The sequence below is a fragment of the Leopardus geoffroyi genome, chromosome D4 (genome assembly GCF_018350155.1).
Source record: "Leopardus geoffroyi isolate Oge1 chromosome D4, O.geoffroyi_Oge1_pat1.0, whole genome shotgun sequence".
Classification (NCBI taxonomy): domain Eukaryota; kingdom Metazoa; phylum Chordata; class Mammalia; order Carnivora; family Felidae; genus Leopardus; species Leopardus geoffroyi.
In genome coordinates this window covers 15,186,349-15,203,997 of record NC_059342.1, presented here as the reverse complement: position 1 = coordinate 15,203,997, position 17,649 = coordinate 15,186,349, and the positions used below count along the sequence as shown (strand labels likewise).

Below are 17,649 nucleotides of genomic sequence, written 5' to 3'. Positions count from 1 at the left end.
TAAGTTATTTATTCAAGAATCTTTGATGGACCTTAAAAATCACCTGAAGGCTGAGATTGTATTGGACTGTGTGGATAAACCAGAAAACCAGACCAACATAGTTCTCGACCTTATCTTACAAAGCTTACAGCCTAGGAGAGAGGGGAGACATTTAAAAATGACTTTTCAGAAAAGTGACAAGTTTTACGATGGAAGTTTAGGAGACCAGGGAAACAGTTTTGAGATCAGGCTGTCTAAGTAATCTTGTCAATTACAGAATATAGAATTAATTGTACTTAAGCATTTAGGGATACATGATAATATACAATTTACTAATTTGACAGAATATTAAGCTATGGTATAGACATGACTTCATAGAATAGCTAAGTTAGTGTAAATTCACAGGTTATTTGAAATATATACAATATGAGTAACTAAACTGAAAATGTATAATCTTGATAGCTACCACTGGGGAATTTTTAATAGCCAACTAATTTGTATTTAGTATAGCAACAAATTTAAACCTCGGTTTGGGGGAGGGGGGCAGTGTTTCAATACTTTCTTCCTCTGGGTTGCACTGTTAATAACTTATCTTTAAATATCAAGTAAGGGGCGGTGTCTGAATTAAGATATATGTTAAAAATATAGTGCGTATGTCACCCTTCATTTAAAACTGCATGTATCACAGTGATTCTGTGATTCACAATTAGATACAATAATTCACGTTGTAATAATAAATCTAATGGAAGGTTGTAATACATAATGTTCAATAGCATGCTTTTGGTGACTTTTATGTTTCAAAACTAAATAAGAAAAAGGAGAATAAACAAGAAATAATGAAATGAGAGAAGGGACAAGAAATTCTAGCTTTTTCCAGAAACAAAACATAACTTTATTTACCACAAAAGGAGGACTTCTTAATTAGGCTTTGCAAAATATTTTTACTCTGTAAAATGACACATCAAGACCCTATTAGGCTCCATAATGAAGCAAAGGTTGAAACTCATACTTTTTAAATGACGTACTAACATTTTTAAATATTACTATTCTTTCGTACGCAGAACAAAATCCCATGTTTTCTAGACCCTTCTGTCTATTTAGATGCAAGTCTCTTAGATATCACTAAGAAATCTAGTGCCTGATTTTATCTGAGGGCAAATAAATGATTAGATAATCTCTTTAAAAGAATACAACACTTATGCCTTGAAAAAGTCAGTGAAAACATGTCACTCACCAATTTTTTTTTTCTACGCAAAGTTCTTTTAAAACCTACCTTTAAAACAGTAAAATAAAGGATCAGAAAATAGTCACTTATGATACCAAATCTCCAGCAGCCCAACGTGAGAAACTTCAGAATCTGAAGTGAAGAATGGAGATGATTAATCGAAATTAAAGCCACCAAAGCCTCTGCCCATACCTCAAACTCAGATACAAGCACTATTTCTAGATTTTTTTCTCTGGTCTGTATTTTCTAGGGTTCAAACGACCTCATACCTCAGTGTAATTTCAAAGTATTGCTTTGTTTTAATAAGCGTGTGTACACACGCATGCACACGTGTGTGTGTCCGTGTGTATAAATGTCTTGAACGGCCCAAAATGCCTTGTAGGGTGGGGCAGGTGAGGTAGGTGAAGGAGGCAAGGTTTTAACATTGGCCTCACTTAGGCCTATTGAAATGCTGTAAGTCTGTAAATAACTTCTGAAATTTGCTGCATATTTAAACGCTCCTTTCTTTTCCTCTCTATAGATTTTCATAAACAATGAGTGGCATACTTCGGTGAGTGGCAAGAAATTTCCTGTCTTTAATCCTGCAACCGAAGAGAAACTCTGTGAAGTAGAAGAAGGAGATAAGGTGGGTTTCGCAGCACATAGGCCGGGTTTCTTTGTTGGTCAACATCCTGAGCTCCCAAACAGGCCACAACTTGTAACATGTCATGAAAATACCATTTCTGGGGCCCTGTGGGAAAATTTTCTTGGTACATAAAGGGCACCCAGTAGCCTTGTGATAATGATGAGCCTAGGTTTCTGGGTGTTGTGCTGGGTTTTTTTTACACTATTTCTCCTTGCTCGCTCTTCAATTTAAATAATACTGGGGTTTATTGTACAAACAGACTATATGTAAAGTGATCGGTCATAGACGGATAGAGTAGAGAAATCCCTTATTCTTATAAAATTGTTTTTTTTTTTTTTTTTTTTTTTTTTTTTGGAGCGCCTGGGTGCCTCAGTCGATTAAGCGTCCGACTCTTGATTTCGGCTGAGGTCACGACCTCATGGTTTGTGGGTTCAAGCCCTGCATCGGGCTCTGCGCTGACAACACGAAGCCTGTTTGGGATTCTGTCTACTTCTCTCTCTGCCCCTCCCTCACTTGCTCTCTATCTCTCTCTCAAAATAAATACAAATAAACTTAAAAAAAAAAAAGATTTAAAATTGTTCTTTTTTAAGTTGCAAAATGAAACTAAGCAAACAATGTAGGACGTTTGAAATGGTATATTGCCAAGTTAGTTGATTAAAAATCATTGAAAGAACATTGATTAGTACCTTTAAAAATTGAACTTTTAAATCCTGAAACTGAACCATTAAAGGTATTGTTGCTTTCTAGCTAATCACGCTAACAACAACAAAATCCAACTTTTATCATTCTTAAAAAAATTCTAAATATTAATTTAATCCTCAAGCATCCCAGTGGGAAACCTATCATCTGCGACCACTTTCACAAATGATAATGAAATAGCAGAACGGACAAGTTGGCTAATTTACTTTAGGTGATGTTGCTAATAAATAACAAAATCAGTGTTCAAATGCTGTCCTTCAGACCCCAGAGCCTGAGACTGGCAGGGCAACCTTAATTTCTGATTATTATAAAAGTAAGATAGGGTAGTATTAAATAGCCTGGGGCATGAGGAGAGTAAAAGCCTTCAAAATTTTTATATGAATATATACCTTAAAATGTATATGTGTTTCTCAGTCTTTTTTTAAATTTTAATTTAATAATTTAATTTAATTTAATTTTATAGAAAGAGAGAAAGAGTGTGAGCGGAGGAGAGGCAGAGAAAGGGAGAGAGAATCCCAAAAAGGCTTTGCACTCAGCATGCAGACTGTTACGGGGCTCTATCCCAAGACCCTGGTGTCATGACCTGAGCTGAAATGAAGAGTCAGATGCTCAACTGAATGAGCCACCCAGGCGCCCCTGTTTCTCAGTCTTCAGTAGTCCAAATGTTATCAAGCTTTAAATCTCTGTCTCGTAAGGTGTCAAAAGGTAAATTATTTCGCTACGTAAAAAGACCACTGAAAGATGAAGTCAGGATAACAATCCAAAGTGCATACCATTTGTGGCACAATGTTCGGTTCGCTGGGTCAGTGCCATGTTCCTACCCAGCTCCCACTCTTTCATTACCTTCTACCCACTTGGTGAGATCACCGAGGTGAGATTAAGCCTTGCAGATCTATTTTAAGATAGCCATAGACCTGAGAGGCTCGTTTGGGTTTAGAGAAGCGCCTGGATTCAGGTGGCAGTGTTACCAGAAGACATAAGATCCGTGCCTCAAGGGGCAAGAATGCAGAGTTTAGCCAGAAGGGTCTACAGCTTGAGAAGTAGAAGCCTAATAGAAGGAAGACAAATGTCACCTGCTTTCAGATTTCACTTTGTGTATACACCAGAGTTTATCTGTACATAAATTCTTCACGGGCTTCTTACCAGCTCTGGGGAAACAAACAAACAAACAAACCACAACTCTCTTGGTTTTGGCTTTTTCTCAGGCCTCCCCCAAAATGTAGGAGTCCCACCTTCACCACGCCCAGAATCAGCCTCCATGACTGCCAAGGTCACGGTGCAGCCCTTGGAACCCAGTTCAGATCATTATCTTCAGCGAGACCACAGCTGCTCCATACTTTATTTACCCTCTTTGAGTTTCTGTTGCTTTTTGGGTAAAATGAAGAGATAGGGAAAACTTGGGGGAGGTTAAATAAGAAAAGATGTAAAATGTTTTAACAGTGCCAGGCACATAAAAAAGCCTCAGTCTTTTTAAAAAAAAAAAAATTTTAATGTCTTTTTTTTTTTTTTTGGTTTGAGAAAGAGAGAGACAGAGTGCGATGGGGGAGGGGCAGAGAAAGAGGGAGACACAGAATCGGAAGCAGGCTCCAGGCTCTGAGCTGTTAGAACAGAGCCCGACATGGGGCTCGAACCCATGAACTCTGAGATCATGACCTGAGCAGACGTCGGACGCTTAACGGACTGAGCCACCCAGGCACCCCCAAAAACCTCAGTCTTTATAGGGTTTTACACTTCTTTAAAACACCCCAAACTTCCCAGGTAGCATTGCCCTCTTCCTGTGTCATTAGAGGACATCATATGCACCTATAGTATCACCCTTGTGTTGTATAGGTTTGGGTCAATTTGTCTGAGACGGCATGCTTCTTGTAGAGACCAACACTGCATCTCACCTTTATATTTTCAGGGTCTAACACTCTACAGGTAACAGATGAATGAGCTAATCTCCTCCGTCAAGCTCTGAGCTTCCATATACTCCACACACCTCATCTTAAAAATCTAGTACTAAATTAACTGTTGACTAAGGCAGTGGCTCTCACAATTTTGCGTGCAACAGAATTCCCTGGAAGGCTTGTTGAAACACAGATTGCTGGGCCCCACCCACCCCTAGAGTTTGTTTCCATAATTCTAGGGTGGGGGCTGAGAATTTGCATTTCTGACAGATTCTCAGGTGACACTGATGTTGCCGGTTGGGGTGGAAGTGGGGGAATATACTTGGAGAACCACTGAACTAGGTATTAATAAGTTGTATCCCCTCTGTTAGCATTTAATGGAGGGCATGGACTTGATAAGTAAAATGTTAGAGTTGGAACCTGCGCTGTGATGATCACTGCACCTCTATGAAATGTGACAAGACCAAACTTGAGCAGAGACATACTGATGGTCCCTGGTCACATGCTCCAGGAGACCCAGAAGTCTGTGTCCTTTGGGCTATTCCTAGAAATAAGAGGAAAATGTGTTCTTCACATTCAACAAAGAGGAATGACGTTTTATCAGAGACTTCCAGAGATCTACGCAGCACTGCATTAAAGCACCATATTACATCAAGTGTCCTTCTTGTTGCTTGAGTAGCTCTGGAGACTCTGGGGTGGTGGGGAAAACAATAAAGGGCAAGGTAAGGTACATTTGAGCCCCCTGACAGCTCTTTCTCTCCAGAGGTATAAATGCTACTCAGGAGTAAGACTGCAGAACTGGTTGCAGTTTGCAATTAACAACAGAACAAGTATTCCGGATGCTTTGGCTCTGGTGCCTTGGACATCTCTCTTTGCCACGGGCTTCCAACTTTAGTTTCATCAGTGAAACAAATCTGTGCCAGGAGTTCCAGCTGAATCTCCTCAGGCAGTCTGAGGACTTTTCTTGGCATCGTGGTGGCATTTACCTTCTTCCTAAACCGTAGTGAGGGAGAGCTGATGATCAAACCTGAAGCTTTAGAAACGTTGGTCATTTGTTTGCTGTGTGCTTTTTGGCAGTTTTACTCCTGCTCATAGCAGAGCAGCATTGTCTGTGCAAATGTAGATCAGGGACACTCATTAACATCCAGCAAAGCTTCAAATCAGGTCACAATGCTAATCGAGTTGCTGGATACTTGATCATTTGAGTTCAGTTGTTTATGATGTAAACTGTTCGGCGTAAGCAACAGTTTGCTTAATATTTAGCACTCTTGTCATCGTGTTCTCTTTCAGGGGTAATCTACTAACGTTTCTTTCTAAGTAATTATTGCTGGTCTCACAGTTTTGCCGACAAATGTGTACTAACTTCTAATGTTGCTTAGTGAAAGGTACAAATCTAGTAAATTACACAGTCACCGTAAACCTAATATTCTGGAACTGACTCTTTAGATAATGAGCCAAGAGGTTTTGGGGATTTAATTTATGAGCAGAATGGAGCTAACAATGGGCTATATACCGCCTTTCAATGGTGTTATAAAGAAAGGAGGAGGGGCAAGAACAAATGGAACTTACAAAGCAAAGCACTGATGTGGGTGGGAACTGTTTTCTTTTCACTTCACTGGCTCTTTTAGGCTATATTGACTAATCCTGAAAACTGCTTTTAATACTAAGCATGACCTAACAAATAATTGGTGGGGATAAAAGTAAATGTCCATTAAAGTAAGTGCTTATGACAAGTGTAAAAGTAAAACTGGTCTGAGAACTATTTTCTCCAAATTGGAATGGATTTAATATGGAAATGCACATCCTGGGAGTGATAGAAAAGTTTGTCTTTCCTTAACCATGTTTAAGAGGACTTTCATATTTTATCCTCATTCAATCCGCTTTCATACATTCAGCTTTAGTCCCTTACTTCAAAAAAAGGAACATTTTAAACACTCTAAGGCAAAAGCGTTGTTGATGGTGGCAAATCTGAATGTACCAAATTGTTTACTGGTTGATTAAAAAGCTAATGTCCTTGCAGATGCTATAGTCCCGGAATAAAAAGCCAAGAGATACTAGTCGTAAAACTTTTATTATGTTTGTAACAACAAGCTTCATGCCTAATACGGTTAATGTAAAGGCTCTGTTACATAATGGAATTGATTAAAGTATGATTTACGATGTGAATGTCAATATCAGCAAATTATTTATATCAGGAGCACTCTTCTATAAAATCAATGTAATATGATGAGTTTAAAAGATAGGTCATTAAATTATTAAATATTTATTAACTGCCTATAGTAGGCCCAGAATAGTAAGGAATAGCACAGCTTTTAATACAGATAGCAATAAATATTCATTGCAAAGATCACTATCAGGATATTCTTGCAAAGCTATGAAATTGGATTTTGGAGCCAGATGTGAGATCTCATTTTGGTTGCTAGGTTTCCTGCTGGATTTCATGTCCTGTAAAACAAGGTGCGTGGTGCTTAACCGTGGTAGAAACTGCGCGGTTATAGGGGCGCCTGGGTGGCGCAGTCGGTTAAGCGTCCGACTTCAGCCAGGTCACGATCTCGCGGTCCGTGAGTTCGAGCCCCGCGTCGGGCTCTGGGCTGATGGCTCAGAGCCTGGAGCCTGTTTCCGATTCTGTGTCTCCCTCTCTCTCTCTGCCCCTCCCCCGTTCATGCTCTGTCTCTCTCTGTCCCCAAAATAAATAAACGTTGAAAAAAAAAAAAAAGAAAGAAACTGCGCGGTTATGGAGGGTGTCATTTAGTGCGTAGAGCTTGGTAAACTCTTAGCTAGTAGCTACTATCAAGCTGGATTAGCCTGGCAAGAGTTTAGGTAGATTCTGATCTTTGACCTGGGTCTTTTTTTTTTTTTTAATGTTTATTTTTGAGAAAGAGAGAAACAGAGTGTGAGTGGGAGAAGGGCAGAGAGAGAGAGAGAGGAAGACCCAGAATTGGAAGCAGGCTCCAGGCTCTGAGCTGTCAGCACAGAGCCCGATGTGAGCCTCAAACTCATGAACCGGGAGATCATGACCTGAGCCGAAGTTGGGTCAGGCGCTCAACCGACTGAGACACCCAGCTGCCCCTGAGCTGGGTCTTAAAGAACATGTAGAATTTTCAAAGTAAAGGAGTGTGCTGGTAGAACATTCTAGGGAAGGAGAATGGCAGGAGCAAAGATGAGAAGCAGTTGGGCTAGACAGAGGAGAAAAAAATGTAAACACAAGTTTGGGTAGGTGAGGTGGTGCCCCGTAACGTTGGGTCTTGAAAATCAGGAAGAGGAGTCTGGCCTTAGGACCGTAGGGCAAGGGGAGATATTGCAAATATTTGAAAGGGAAAGGGATCATGTAAAATTGTTTGAGGAAGATTAGCCTGATAGCAGTAGAAAAGACAGTTTGGTGTGAGAGGATAATGGACATGGGAAGATTAGCAGCAGTATGAGATAATAAAGCCCTAAAATGATACAGGGTAGTGAAAACTGAAAGGAAAAAATTAAAATATACTAGAACTGAGAGTTGTTTTAAGGTTGTTTTGCCGCAAATATGATAGCACTTGCTACCACTTAGTGAACACTCAATGTAATGCCTGTCACATAGAAAATGTGTTTCCAGTGTTACCTTATTTAATTTTCAAAAGGACAGTCTCCCATCTTCGCTATTTTATCGTTAGCAACCTGACGCTGAGACTTACAGAATAGTGTTTGACATATTTTTGGATGGATGGAAGGATGGATATCCCAAAACTCACAGAGATAATAGATGAGGAAACAGAATTCAAACTTGAGTTGTTTTCTTCCAAAGCTATGTATTAACCACCATTACTCTATTTCTATGCCTGCAAGATAAAATAGAAGATAGGAGAAAAGGAGGATTATAACCCAAAGGACACAACCACAAAAAGGTCTTTATTTCAGGAATGTATTTTCCATATGACAGAGTTAATTGTCTTGAAGTCATTTTTTCCCATATCCCTTTGAGAGGCCAGGGATACACCATATTTGGTTAAGGCCAATAGCAGAACACTGACAGAAGAATCCAAGAGAAAGCTGGGGCACACAGGTCTGTTTAAACACAGAGCAGCATATATTTTATAAGCTGTGGTATCCACAGATCCTGCTGGCAATTTCAGACTCTTGTGTTTTTGTTTTTTTTTTCCCAAACACTGCTGTCTGAAAATAACTTGGAAGAGGTTAGAGCCCATGGCCTAAAACAACGTCCAAATATAAACGATCAATGTGATTAGCTGAATACCCAAAATATGACTATATACCTATTTAACCTCAAAGGCTAGGCAGTGAGATAAACAAGTGTGTGATGTATTACAGTGAAAGGATGTTTACTTGTGCTCGGTGAATATTATCACTGCATCACACCAGATTACACTTCTTTTAATTTTGAAAAAAAAATTTATGTATTTTTAGAGAGAGAGAGAGCACAAGCAGGGGAGAGGGGAAGGGGGAGAGACAGAAAGAATCCCAAGCAGGCTCCAAGCCGCCAGCACAGAGCCCGACGCGGGGCTCGAACTCACGAATCATGAGATCATGACCTGAGCTGAAACCAGATGTAGACAGATCCTTCTCTATACCAGTTTCACTCTGCTATGCTTTTTTCTCTCTACATAAGAGGAATGAACACACGATTATGATTTTTACCCTTCAACAGCAAAACCCAGTTCCTATACACCTGCAGTAGGTTCCAGATGAAAGTGTATAGGCTATAGGGTCACCGGCCATCCAAGAAGATACACACCATTTTAGTAGATCTTGAGCTTTCCCTGGAACTCTTGGTAACACAGTCACCAAAGCAGTATCACGTAGTGGTGAAGAGCAGTCTCTACAGTCAGAGGCGCTCCGTTTAAAATTCCCTTCTGCCACTTCCTGCCACTGACCTTGGGCAAACTTCCTCTCTCTCTTTGCTTCACTTTCTTCATCAGTAAAATGGGGAACGTATTTGTCTCACAAAATTCTTAAGAATCAAATGAATTGCGGCACCTAGGGGGCTCAGTCCCTTAAGTAACCCACTTCGGCTCAGGTCATAGTCTCACGATTTTGGAGTTTGAGCCCAGCGTTGAGGCTCTTGTGCCGTCAGCCCTCTTCAGATCCTCTGTCCCCTTCTCCCGCTGCCCCTCCTCTGCTTGTGCTTTCTCTCTCTCTCTCTCTCTCTCTCAGAAATAAATACACACTTAAGAAAAGAATCAAATAAATTAATGTGTGTAAAGTAATTAGAACATGATTTGATATATGTATGGGAAGCCTTTCAGTGATAGCAATACTTAAGTATTATAATATTTCTCTTCTAGGAAATCAAGCCTGAGTTCTGTGTGTGGAATTCATCATTCCAAAGATTAGGCAGCAGGTATATAATTCCAGTATACGATACTTGAGTTTGTACAATGTGCTAGACGTTGGGCTAATGAGGACACAGCATCTACTTATGAGGACCTTTAGTCTGTTCTATAGGGTTCCTGCCATTGGATTCGCTAACGCGTTTAGGCTACTGAATTGAATTCCCTTTGACTTACAGGAGGATATTGACAAAGCAGTGAAGGCCGCAAGACAGGCTTTTCAGATCGGCTCTCCATGGCGCACCATGAATGCTTCAGAGAGAGGGCAGCTAATATACAAGTTGGCTGACTTAATTGAAAGAGATCGTCTTCTCCTGGCAGTGAGTATTAATCAAACTGGGCAGGTAGCTAGATCTCTAGAAAGTACTCGTTGTTTGGATTGGCACGTCGGTTATGTTTTAGTCATCACTGCGTGCTCACTACAAACAAAACGAAAAGACCTCGACCAGCTCCAGTACAGAAAATCTTATCAGTGAGCTTATTCTCGAGTAGTAATCTGCACTCTAGTTCCAGACGATGTTAATTTCTACTCGTGTAGATTCTACAGTCTAAACCTTGGCAATCCAAGTTAAACCAACCTACACGAATTTCTTTTCTTTATTCTAGAATTCCTTAGAGCCTTCAACGAGGTCACATGCAGTGAATAGCCTAGAATAGTACACTGGGTTTCTCCAACTTACTTGAACACGGGACTCTTTTTATGGAAAATCTCATACAATTTGTCAAAGGTGCCCAGAATATTTCTCTAAAATAAACCTATTTCTCTTTAATCTAGCCCACCAAGACACTTAATAAATAAATGGCTGCTTTTTCCCTTCCCGAAATGTATGCATCCACAATGGTCTCGATTAAATGATATTCTCTTTACAGTTGAAAAAGGTGAAGAAGAAGGAAAGAAATCCAATCGTGCATGGCTTATAATAATTATGTTTTAATGTATACTGATAAAAAAAACATTTTGGCAGTTAGATGAGTCAGTAAGTAAAATGGGCAGGGTGTTTCCTTATTTTCTTCTTAGGTATTATAGTGAAGCCAATTGAACCCAAACCAATACCAACCAAGATCAAGTTTCAGAGCAAATTTTTATTACCTTTAGAATCTTTTACTGGCAGTGACAAAGAAGCCTCTATACTTATTTTTAAATCAACAGGAGCAATTATAGTTAATCAAAGAACTATTTATTATTTAAAGGTTCAGCGTAATTCAAAGTATGCAAAAGTGTGGACTTAGGAGTTACACACAATAATATTACAATAACCAAAATGTCCTGGAGGAAGAAAGCAGAATTTGCCAAAACTTGACTTTTCTTATTTAGCTGCTCTGTGGATTGTAGAGGGCTTGCTCCCTCTGTCTGATAAGATCCTAAGGGGGAAAGAAAATCAGGACACGAAAATCACGTTTGATCTAAGTTTTGAGATGGCTCACAACATAATGCAGAGACAGAAGATTGTCTGATAAACGAGGAGATGTTTTAACAGTTTGTCACCTGGACATTCCTGCCCTGGCCGGACATGAGGTCCCAAAGAGCTCTTAAGAGTTCCTGCTTAAGGAAAGGAGGAAAGGAAGACAGGTCATCTGATACCAATAGACGGTTAGAGCACTAGACCAGAAAATGCTGCACTTTACAGCCTGACCACTCAAACAAGAATTATGATAATAGTGGCAAAACTGGGAGTTTCACAATTAAAACTTCTACTGAAGAAAACTCATGAACTAAAAGATACAGGGGTCACTGAAGTTTGTGTAACTTGATTGGTTATATCCAAATGGCATGCAAAAATTAAAAATCATTGAGGCACTATTTTTTTTTAATTTTTTTAATGTTTTTTTTTTTTTATTTTTGAGAGAGAGAGAGTGAGTAAGGGAGGGGCAGAGAGAGAGAGAGGGAGACACAGAATCTGAAGCAGGCTCCAGGCTCCAAGCTGTCAACACAGAGCCCGACCCAGGACTCGAACCCACAAACGGCGAGATCATGACCCGAGCCGAAGTCGGACGCTCAACTGACTGAGCCACCCAGGCGCCCCAATCATTGAGGCACTATTAATAGTCCCCTACATTTAACTGTCCCACAGTTGTATTTATGCACTAAGTGAAATTTTGTTGGAGCTCTGATCTAACATAACTAGGTGCACTCACTCTCACCAACTTCGTGTCTATCAAATTGGAACAGATTCCTAGAAAGCTGGTCAGCTGGAGGACAGTCAGAATGAGATAGAAGAAAGAAACACTAGGGGTTAGTAACCAGAATCTCACTGCCCTTTCTATCTGGATCTTGGTATGTGACCTTCAGCAAGTCTAAGTAAGTCATTTTAGCCCTTTTCTGTTTTACCCCCTTTGTTAGAAAGGGAAGGTGACATAAGATGGCTTACAGGATTTCTTTCTGTTTCCGAAATTCTCTAACACATGATCATTCAAAATAATAACGCTGTATTTTTTACTCTAAAATGTTTGTGGAAGTTTATGTTTGCGGTTTGATTTCTTTTTCAGACAATGGAGTCAATGAATGGTGGAAAACTATTCTCCAACGCATATCAGATGGATTTAGGGGGCTGCATAACGACATTACGCTACTGTGCAGGGTGGGCTGACAAGATCCAGGGTCGCACGATACCCATCGGTAAGGAGCTTTGAGAAACCACCAGGGATGGGGGGTAGGTGCGAGAAGATAACTGTAGAGCTGAATTATTCCAAACCCTTCTTTTTAAAGATGTCACCCAAAAAGGCAGTCTTATTTTCACCTTGACTTTGAGACGATGCAGCTCTGAACTTCTGCTAAGATTTATCACATAGCTTTTTAACATCGTTTCTGCATAGTCACACAGAAAGTACCGCTACAGATGTGTTAGACAATTTTAAAGCAAGAGCAGTCTTGTGCCCACAATCACTGAATTAGGGCAGTTGTCTCTCTCACGGCACAAACTTTTCAAAGCTGGCCTCAAATTATTTATTGTGTATTCCAGTAGTGGCATTTATACCCCTCCTATAATGTAATTATTTAAGTGTCTTTGCATGTTCCAGAGTGAGTCAGTTATGGTCATCTGTGCCTGGTCTAACTCAGTAGTTATAGCAGATTAATTAAACAAACCAATTCACATTGATTTATTTCAAGTAGCTTCAAAGCAAGATGAGACTGTGTTTACAGCCCAATTTAAGAATTTGTGTGAGTAGATGTGTATGTACGTGTTTTATTATTTCAGTAGAGAATGCACATAATGAGATATGAATATAAACAAGCATCAGTTTGGAAAACATGATGGGTAGAATTTAATTCCTATAAATGCACTTACTGGTTGTAGAAGTACAACACCCTCTGGGCTGGCCCTCCTGGGTATTTTCAATCTCATGACAGCCTCCAGCAGGTTAAAAGTGATAGCCAGGAATTAAAAGGTGGGGAGTGAGACCATGGTAAAAAACAAGAAATGTGGCTATGTTAGAAATTCTTGCTTTACCCTTTGACGAGGGAGAAACCATTGTAAGTACAAATAGATTTGATAAGGAGCTTTCTTGCTATGATAGCCAGGAAGTTTTTGTGAGAACAGAATAGAACAGAACAAAATGTGCCATGTAACCTCAGAATGACCACATCAAACTTTGAGGTATATCAATCAATGAAATCCAGATTGCAAAGCAATGTCTTTTACTTCTGACACTTTTTTTAGCAATGTCTTTTACTTCTGGCATTTTTTTTTTCATGGATTAATAGAGTCTGCTTTTATTTTTTGGTAGGAAAAAAAAGCCTTTAGAATAAGCAGTGGGCTTGTAGGGAGATATATATTTTTTTAATTCTACTCTCTTCTAATTTTATTAGTTTTACTTCAAAAAAATTCTGCCATTACTGATAGAAGTTAGAACTGTCAGAAATAGCACTCTAACAGGTATTTTCTTAGTCATACACCTTTTACCTTTTTTCTTTTTCTTTTTTTTTTAAGTTTATCTATTTTGAGAAAGAGAAAAAGAGAGAGAGAGCGCACATGTGCATGTGCGTGTGCACGTGCATGAGTGGGGTTGGGGCAGAGAAAGAGGGAGAGAAACAGAGAATCCCAAGGAGGCTCCGCACTGTCTGCACAGAGCCCAGCACAGGGCTGGAACTCACAAACCATGATCATGACCTGAGCTGAAACCAAGAGTCTGATGCTCAACTGACAGGGGCACCTAGGTGCCCCCCTTTTACCTTTTTTCTTAAGAAAGAAAGTAAACTTTGAGAACAAGGATAATTTAGCATAAATAGCCCTTCTACATGGGTGAGAGATAGAACTAAATATCTTTCAGATATTTTCTGGTTTCACATCTTTTCCTTGACCTATATCAATTTTATGGTTCCTCTCATTTCAAATTACTATTTCAGATCACAATTTTTCATTTTGTAAGTGGTTGGAGATATGTTTTCTTGGTTTCCTAAATTTTTGGTTTTGTTTTTATTATTATTTTTTTCAATGTTTGTTTATTTGGAGAGAGATAGAGATGGAGTGTGAGTTGGGGAGAGGCAGAGAGAGAAGGAGACACAGAATCCAAAGCAGGCTCCAGGCTCTGAATTGTCAGCACAGAGCCAGACGTGGGGCTCGAACTCATGAGCCATGAGATCATGACCTGAGCTGAAGTCAGATGCTTAACTGACTGACCCACCCAGGCACCCTTGTTTTTGTTTTTAGTTATTGTGTATACCTTTCTGTAAGTATCAACCCAAACCACCATCCCATGTATGTCAAATATACTTGTCCATAAATGATTGTGTTTTATTTTCCAGATGGAAACTTTTTTACTTATACAAGACATGAGCCTATTGGTGTATGTGGCCAAATCATTCCTGTAAGTTGGTTTTCTATATCATTTTCCATTTTAAAAAAGAAAAAAAAAGATTCTATTTCATTTGGTAAAGAAGCTTTATCCAACATAAATACGTTCTCAGAGATTTGCTAAATGTGGACCAAATGTAGTAACTGATGAGCTTAGGTCTCCCTGTGACTGAACGCTTTAGGTACAAATGAGTTAGTCCAGAATCGTGTCTATATTGTGGTGTATCTCTTGAGTGTTTCAGTACTTGAGTGTGTTTCAGCATTGACATTGACATTTATTGTATGGTTTGTTTTTAAAATGCTGTGTTATATACTCTTTTTAAGACCCGTGTTTCACATGTAACCAAAGTGGTCATCACCAACTTCTCTGCTTCTATTCTTCACTTTTTATCTCCTCATTGAGACTTATCATGGAGAATAGTAGCAACCAGTGTTCATGTCCTAAATGCCTGTTTTCAATTAAAATGGAAGGAACTGTTGGAATGGAAGGAACTGTATGGAATGTATCCTACATTTAGTAGTATTTTTAAGCAGAATCATGAAGATTTTCTTTTAAACCCCCAAAAGAGGAGGCTACCTAACTGATTTCGCCAACATATTCAAAGAGGCCAAATAAAAAGTTGGCAGAGTATTCTGAAGTTTTTGATTATTTTTTAAAAATGTTTATTTATTTTGAGAGAGAGAAAGACAGCAGGTGCGAGTAGGGAATGAGCAGAGAGAGAGGAAGAGAGAGAATCCCAAGCTGGTTCCAGGTTGTCAGCAAAGAGCCCAATACGAGTCTCCATCTCTGAATCATGAGATCATGACCTGAGCTGAAATCAGGGGTTGGTTGCTTAACTGATGGAACCACACAGCCACCCGTGAAGTTTTTAAATGAGGAAGTCACAATGAATTAGCTTCTGCTCCAATGAGACTGAAATGCATACATGCAATTTTTTGAATGAAATCGCTCATTACTTCACAAATCTCAATAAAATTAATAAAAACTATGAAATCCTGGGCACTAATAATGGCTAATATTTATTGCATGACTATGATGAATCAGTCTGTTAAGTCTTTGGTCTACTTTCTTGAAGAATCCTCAGGATGACCTTCCAAAGTAGAGAGGATTTTTATCAGTACTTACAGATGAAGAAATCATCCAAGGAGAGCATGTAACTTGTCTGAGTTCACTGGGCTAGTCAGTGACTGAGCTGAGATTTGAACCAAGTTCTTAGCCACCAGATGCTAAACTTTAATGTCTTTAGCGAGATATTTGTCTTAGAAATAAACACATACCCACATACCCCCATACCCACACACACACTCACATACATATAATTTTTATTATTGAAGTATAGCTGGCATACAGTGTTATATTAGTTTCAGGTCACTGTTAAGTCTTACTATTGGGTGTGTAGTTACAATAAATGATCTATAAGGAGGGAGGAATAATCACACTTTTCAAACACGTACAGATAACTTCTAGTGTGTTTAATAGCAAGGTTTGATTTTTAAACCATGCAGTGATTTTTTTTCCCCTCCAGTAGATGAAGAACTCATAATAACAGCCCTTGATAAAATTGTATGGCTCTCTTCCACTCCCGTCCCACATCTAGCTTATTTGGAGCTTTTTAGCATTTATGAGTTTGCTTTTAGCAATTAACTGAATTCGAATACACCAGTTGACCGCACAAAACTACCACAATTATTATTTCACATCGATGGGTAGTGGATAATGTAGAAGTTAGATTGGCAAAGGTAGCTTTCAGTGATACAAAGAATCTATTGTTATATATTGCTTTCTAGTGGAATTTCCCGTTGGTCATGCTCATTTGGAAGATAGGGCCTGCCCTTAGCTGTGGAAATACAGTGGTTGTCAAACCTGCAGAACAAACTCCTCTCACTGCTCTTCACGTGGCATCTTTAATACAAGAGGTGAGTTTCCCCCATCAAAATATGCACAAGAACTCAGGAGCCTTCATTTACAATAAGAAGACCTCACTTCGTGCTCCCCTAAACTACCTCCCAATGGCTCCTGGCCAGTGATAAAGACAAATTTAATATGGCTGCCAGTTGAGATTTTTTGCAATCATCCCAAATGAACCTCTGCCCAAATGGAGATAAGATGCCAGATTCAAAGGCTTCATGTCAAACAGTCACCTTATGATCACTTTTGTTTGTTTCTTTTTAAAAATTTTTTAATGTTTATTCATTTTTGGGAGACTGCGCCCCTTGTTTATTTGTTTCTTTGGCCTAACTCTCATGAATGTGACTTCATGTTGAAACTGAAGTATCCTTCTTTCGAATATTGAAATGAAAATTGGTTTATAACCGGTACCGATGGCCTGGAGGTTCTGCTATTTAAAATTTAAAAAAAACTAGTCCATTAGAAGGTTGGAGGCCTCTCTGCTCACTTGTAATATTGTGCCACATAATTTTTGAACACATCTACCCACAAGGGGACATGTTTATGTTCTGTTTTCTATTCTAGTTTCCTCTGCATTTGCCTTCTTGCTTAACAAGTGGCAAAAAAAATTTGCACGTGAAATTTATTTCCATCCGCTGTCTGGATTGTGTTAATATCTTTTTTCTTGCAAACAGTTTATTGCCCATTGTCCTTCATGTCTTTCCAGAACTTAGAAAACAAACTTTAGTTACTAGACACTTAAATTTTAAAAACCTGAGTGTGAATCTTAAAACTATTCTTCACTTTAAAAAAAAGGCAAAGATATATCAAAATGGGGCACGTTGGTGCCTACAACATGAAAGGTGACGGTGCCCATCTCAGGTACACACTGTTTTCTACCTCATCATTTTTTTAACCAGGAATGAAATCAGTCTGTGCCACTTAATCATGCACGGGATGACAATTCTTATCTAATGTTTTACTGATTAAATATTGCCAGTAGGCTTTTGCCACCCAGTTGGTATGCCCTGCACAATCAATAGCTAGAAACTAAAAATGTAAGATCCTTTTAGATTTGCCGATAGGTTAATAAACGCATTGCTCTCCTTCTATGTGAGTAATTTACCAAGTTCTTTTACCCATACTATCTTTCTGAGTTACCGTTAGGAAACTTGAGACAGCCATCACTGGGGCAATGACCCATAAAAGTCAAACATGGTCTTACCC

At 39.1% G+C, this 17,649-nt stretch overlaps 1 protein-coding gene across 1 annotated transcript in view; it reads left to right on the top strand.

Moving 5' to 3' along the window:
* The window catches only part of ALDH1A1 (aldehyde dehydrogenase 1 family member A1), a 60,059-nt gene that overhangs the window by 11,961 nt on the left and 30,449 nt on the right, over window positions 1-17,649 (top strand). Inside the window, exons 2-6 of the mRNA XM_045468162.1 lie at window positions 1,725-1,829; window positions 9,921-10,061; window positions 12,229-12,358; window positions 14,486-14,547; window positions 16,323-16,451. Coding sequence (XP_045324118.1) covers window positions 1,725-1,829; window positions 9,921-10,061; window positions 12,229-12,358; window positions 14,486-14,547; window positions 16,323-16,451 — 567 coding nt within the window. The remainder of the gene's footprint in view (window positions 1-1,724; window positions 1,830-9,920; window positions 10,062-12,228; window positions 12,359-14,485; window positions 14,548-16,322; window positions 16,452-17,649) is intronic.